The sequence below is a fragment of the Rhea americana genome, unplaced genomic scaffold (genome assembly GCF_003343005.1).
Source record: "Rhea americana isolate MKP2758 unplaced genomic scaffold, rheAme1 scaffold_21, whole genome shotgun sequence".
Classification (NCBI taxonomy): Eukaryota; Metazoa; Chordata; class Aves; order Rheiformes; family Rheidae; genus Rhea; species Rhea americana.
In genome coordinates this window covers 2,747,990-2,753,856 of record NW_028186258.1, presented here as the reverse complement: position 1 = coordinate 2,753,856, position 5,867 = coordinate 2,747,990, and the positions used below count along the sequence as shown (strand labels likewise).

The 5,867-nt window shown below is 38.3% G+C and overlaps 1 protein-coding gene across 1 annotated transcript; it reads left to right on the top strand.

Annotated features, from left to right (window-relative positions):
* Positions 1 to 31: 31 nt before the first annotated feature.
* ANKRD40CL (ANKRD40 C-terminal like) lies at positions 32 to 5,861 on the top strand. The gene is made up of 4 exons (XM_085304593.1): positions 32 to 469; positions 1,971 to 2,453; positions 3,046 to 3,221; positions 3,860 to 5,861. Exons 2-4 carry the CDS (start codon positions 2,447 to 2,449, stop codon positions 4,001 to 4,003), a joined length of 327 nt encoding a protein of 108 aa, XP_085160719.1. The 5' UTR covers positions 32 to 469; positions 1,971 to 2,446; the 3' UTR covers positions 4,004 to 5,861.
* Positions 5,862 to 5,867: the final 6 nt, after the last annotated feature.

The following is a 5,867-nucleotide window of genomic DNA, read 5'->3' as shown; positions in this document are numbered from 1 at the left end:
GAAAGGAAATGCTAATCCCGACGGGCTTCGAGCTGTAAAGAGGATCGCGCCGAAAGGAGGCCACGGCCTTTCCGCCCGCCCGGCCGCCCTCTCCCGCGCGGGACCGCGCCGGCGGCTCGCCCCGCGTGGTGGCCAAGGTCCTCGCCCCAAAGAGCGCGTAACCAAATCGTAACTCAAAATAAGTCGTCCAGCGAAGGAACTTTACTCCCCGCTGCGTTAACTCCCCGTGCAATCCAGGCAGGCGGTTACGGGCCCGCGAGAGCCGACCCGCGGCGCGAGCTCGGCGAGGTGCCGCTCCAACGCGGACTTGCTTCCCGCAGGACGTGCTTGCACTGGGCCTGCAAGCGGAACCATGCCCGCGTGGTGTCCTGCCTGCTGGACGCGGGGGCCGATAAGGCCGTCCTCACGGCCAAAGGAGAGCTGGCCGCCCAGCTGACTTCGAAGCCAGACATCAGGAAGATTTTGGGAGGTACCATTCCTTTTTTTTTAAAAAAAAAAAAAATTCTCTAGGTGTTTTGTGGTTTTAATGCTTTTGTCTTGGCCACTAGATTATACCAGTCAACGTTTTGTCAGTATGTAGTTACACAGCCCTGAGTTATAACTGTAATCCATACACACGCAGGTAGACTTGGGCACTTCAGTTGGAAAGCTAGGTATGCAGAGCTCTGTCATCAAGAGACTGGAGAGTTGCACACTTGGGAAATGAACTGCTGCAATCCTGTTTTCTCTGACCAAACAGASCTAGCATGTAGGCTGTAGCTGGAGGCTTTCACAGTTGTACAATTTGACCATTGCTTGACTATAAGAACTGTCATACAATTAAAGCAACTGCTGAATTTCGGAATTGATGGTTTCTAAGAATTTTGTTACACCGGGACTTGCTGTAGTACTAATTTTTGCTTCATGATTCTGTCTATAAACCCACCAAGTCCCACTGATATATTTCATGTAAACTTTGCATCTGCACCACTCTTGAACCCTGCAGGTGCCTATTTCCATCAACACCATTGTACTATGGACTCGAGATTGTTTAAAGTGTTTCACCTTTACAAATCTTGATGTTTATCTTCTGCTAATTGTTCTTATATGTGAATAGCTCTCTCTATAAAGATATGATCTTACATTAATGGTATACATCTTAAAGGAAGCAGCAGCTAAATCATTGCTAAGGTTGCAAGAGTTGCAACTGAAGGAAATGGCATATTCTCTGCAGAGTTTTGTCTTCTATTGAGCAAGGTGCTYGTTTCTTCAACTTCATTCAGAGTGAATGACTTGAGTGTTGTTTTTCTCTAAACTGAAAGGTCTGAGTGAATGAATATCCTGTTCATTGTTACTTTATATATACCTAGTTATTAAGCTGTCACGTGATTTCTGTGAAATAAACACACTTACATTTTTCTAAACGGTTTTCATTCTGGGAGTGCAAAGCCGCTGACCAGATCTTTCTAAACTGCCTTGACAYTAGTATAAATGTCATAAAATTCTCACTCAGGCAAGAATTTAATTTACTGCAGTACTTTAAGCAGAGAAGAGGCGGCTTGGGTCTTACCAAATATTCACRAACCCAAATAAGTAATTCTGTTTAATTTGTTGGTATGAGTCATAATAAACTATGCACAGCAGTGTATTAAAAGCATTACAAAGTGAGATTTAGCCAAGAACTACTGGTCAGTTCCTTTGAAAATGCTGAAACAGCAATGATAAAGACATTGCTTTAAATATATTCTTCTGCTTTGCTTTTAAAAACTCATTGTATAAATTTCTAACTTTTTCTTTCATTTTATACTTGCTTGCTTYACAGGTTGTGATAAATTAGTATCATCCTTCTGATTACCTCAGAATAAGATACTGTAGTTTTAAGATGCACTAAGAAAACTTTATATTCAAAATGAGAAAGATCTAATGCATGTGTTTTTTTTTTCCCTCTCCCCAATTTCTATCCCTCCATTTTTGAACTGCACGGATAGAAGAAGAAAATGAATGTCAAGAAGTGAAAGATTTAAATTTGCCAATAGTTGCAAACTATTTGGCTAATCCACCATTCCCTTATATTTACACTAAAGAAAGCATTCCAGGTAATTTGACGGAATCCCAGAATGAAAGTGTTTCCACGTCTTCCGGTTCTCAGTGTGAAACCAGCCCTTGTTCGTTAGCAACTCAGGTTGAAAGCATYTGCACATCTACATCATTGAACGGTGAAGATGATTTTCCTGCATTAGATACTGCAGAACAACTGCCCATCCCGTCGGCAACTATCGCTGCACCAAAACGCGTAACACCGAACGTACAGAATGGCCCTATTTGTCAACCATCCTTGTGTCATAGTAGAGGCCTGTTTTCTCCAGTAGCATCAAAACAGGCTATACCTCAGCAAGTGAATGGTTCACCTACTGGTCCTGCACCAACGTTTCAGCCCTTTTTCTTTACTGGAACTTTTCCATATAACATGCAAGGTAATGAAGTATAATTTCCCATCTTTCTATTCTATACTGTTCTGTATTTTGGCTACTTGTTGAAAGCTGAAGTTAAAAATGATTCATTTGGCTTGCAGACTATTTCAGAATGGAAGCAGAAATGTTAATTTTTTCGTTTTAAAAAGCCTCAGATGGTATCTAGGACTTTTTTTTCCCCCACTCCTAAATAAAATAATTGGTTATACAGTATTTTAAGCATAGTAAACCTTTGCAAGCTTTTTTTTTTTTTTCCTCCCATAGAAGGATCACTCGTTATGCTCAAGCAACATAAAAATCCAAATTTTGCAAAACATCTGTAGCATAAAGTGCATCTCAGTTTGGTAACGACTTTATAACTGGATGGATCCAATTTTTAACATTGTAAACATGCTTTTCCTGTACACTTCTGTTGTCTCAACCACCAACCTTCCATTAATTGCACAGTACTTATTAGTGAGATAATGGGTCTTGCGCTTACAAAACCTGAATTCAAAAGATAACTGTAAATACTTTAGTGTTAGGTTTTGGCTTTTTTTGAAGGGGGTAAAAAAAACCCTTTTTTTTTTTTTTTTTTTTTTTTTTTTCAAGTAAGAACTTGTACTTAAGGTAAGAGTCCAGAACCTCAGAGACAATGATTTCATTGAAATTGAACTAGACAGACAAGAATTGACCTATCAAGATCTGCTCCGAGTGAGTTGCTGTGAATTGGGTGTTAATCCAGAACAAGTAGAGAAGATCAGGAAATTACCAAATACGCTGGTAAGAAAGGTAAGAGTTTTCAAATCACAGATTAATTTGATACTGTAGACATCAGAGAAGATACTTCTGTAGAAAGATCAGCAAAACATGGCATTGTGTTTATATATAAAAAAAGTAAGTTCACAAAGTCAAAAGAATACTGGACTTTTCTTCTTCTACCTTTACCATAGTATATTTAAAAGCATTTTTTTGTCAAATTAAGCATAGAGAATTTCAGCTCCTGAAGCATATGAAATGATTACAGAATGCATTAGTGTACTTCTAGCATAATTGCCACATTGCTTAAGCACTTGCTTGACTAAAAAGAACAAATAGTAAGGGGRAAAAAAAGCCACAAATTGGCATATGAATAATTTAAAGGTATGCCATTATCAGAAGAACATGCTTCTTAGGTTTAAAAATACTTGTTCTGGAGTCCTTTAGTGAAATATGTTGTCACAAGTCTCAGTAAAGTGACATACACAAACATAGTCAAAGATTTTAAAGAAAGAGTATATGCTGACATGATCTTTGGCATTATTTTTTCATATTATTGGGTGTGAACACTGCATGATTTTGATTTTTGCTTCCTTTAGCTATTCTAATTATTTACAAAATAAAAGTAGATGTGTTTAGAAGTGATTTGTTTTTCTCTCCRTCTTTAAAAGGACAAGGATGTTGCCAGACTTCAGGACTTTCAAGAACTGGAATTAGTTCTTACAAAAAGTGACAACTCTCCTTTCAGAAATGCTGTATCAACTTTGACCGAAAGACCATGCTACAACAGTAGAGCATCAAAGCTGACTTACTGACTCTTCTAGATGAATCTAGAATATGAAAACCTGGTAATTACATGCTAGTGCCTTTTGAAGGCAGTGAATTAAGTGTGTGTGAAACCTTAAGTTATTGTTAGGGTTAATATTTTAACTAATATTTTATCTTTGATATTTAATATCTGCTTTGCTTTTATTTTTTCACTTGATGCTGTATTCAGATAAAGGATACCTCATTTGTCTACTAAAATCACATGATTCTGATGCAGTTCAATAAAGTTTATTAGTTTTATTTGGCAACAGAGGGAAGAACGAACTTAACTGTTGGTATGAAAAGTATGTTGAGTACTTGCACTCTTGATCAAGTTACAGCATTGTGGAAAAGAGAGTCAGGAAATAGTACATATTCTTTTCAAACATCCAATTAAGTTAAGAGTTTTTTGGCATATAATGAACTGTTGCTCTCTGTAACGCTTACAATTCCTCAATTTCTTCCTGAAGTCTTAACAAGATTCAGTGTCTTTTTTTCACTTCACTACAAAATGTTATGTAAACTGAGAACTGGCAAGTTGAAGGCTTGCACTAGTAGGAATCAACAGAGGAGCATCTTCAAGAATTTGACTTTTTTATTTCCATTTGAGACATGGCTTTTAAATTTCACATATAGGCCTTGGAAGCACTGAAGTGCAATAGCAGTGAGTTAAGTGCAACAGACGTTCCTTATTGTTTGAGCTATGTCTGTATCATGGGCACAGACTGCCTCTGTGCAAGCAGGTCCGTATCTGCTTCAGATCCATACTTCAAGTGCACAAAACTCTTATTTTCCTGCAGCACAAYGTTATCCTGGCTGTGTTGCTGCTAGACAGAAGCCTGTATATATGTAAAATACTGTGTAATGGCCTGTGCTGGTGTTAGCGTGCAGCTCTGCACCACACTGCACTGCATGATGCAGATAAATGGTCTTACTCGCCACCTAAACACAGCCCATTAGCAGTATGCCATTCTGTCTGCAGAGGGTAGAAATATTTAATACCCACAAGTGACAGGAGAAATGATTTTTCACTAGGCTGAAAATAAGAATAGTGGAGTAATATTGTCCACATGTAAACTGGCTGTAGCTTTCCCCTATAACTGTAACTTAAATGATGGGGGTGCTTCCACCTTCCCCCAAAAAAGCTGGAAGCATCTCTTAACCGCAAAGTAATAAAAGCAGAAAAGTAAGTTAATGTGCCAATTCAAAAGAAAGCTTGTTGTGTTTCAGGAGCTAAGGAAGTGAGCACAAAGCTGARGCTGTCATTTTTTCCCAGTCTGTTGAGAAGACTCCGCATTACTTGCACCAAAACCCAGTACTGAAAGTCAGGTAACTTTGTAGACAAGCTTAACTTGCATGGCTAGTTTCTGCTGTAAGGGGAGCAGGAGAAGCACGATAGTATACTTTTGAGGTATCACAGGCTTAAGAAACATACTATGCTCTTGCTTAGCTATACRAAACAGGGAACAAACATAAACTAGAAGAAATGGCAATTAGCACTGCACCCCCCCCCCCCAAGACTAAATAAGCTATAACTTTTCACTGCACACTTTACATAAGCCTGCTCTCACATTTACATAATGTCAAAATTTTTTAGCCAGGTAAGTACTGCAAAGGGCTGAATGCCCCCAGGTGCTTTCATTAAACAAAACAAAATACAAAGATTTTAGTTAAGATGCAAACTGATTAGTTTTTATATAAGCAAATAAAAAATGAAAATATTCATCTGTGGTTTTATGAATGGTGAAAGTCATCAAAACAAAATCTGAAATCATTCTTCTTMATCCCAAGCAAATTCTCTTAATGTACTTAAGTAGTGGCATTGCTGGAAAGTTTTTCCAGCTAACATGGTAGTCTGCAAACCTATACCTT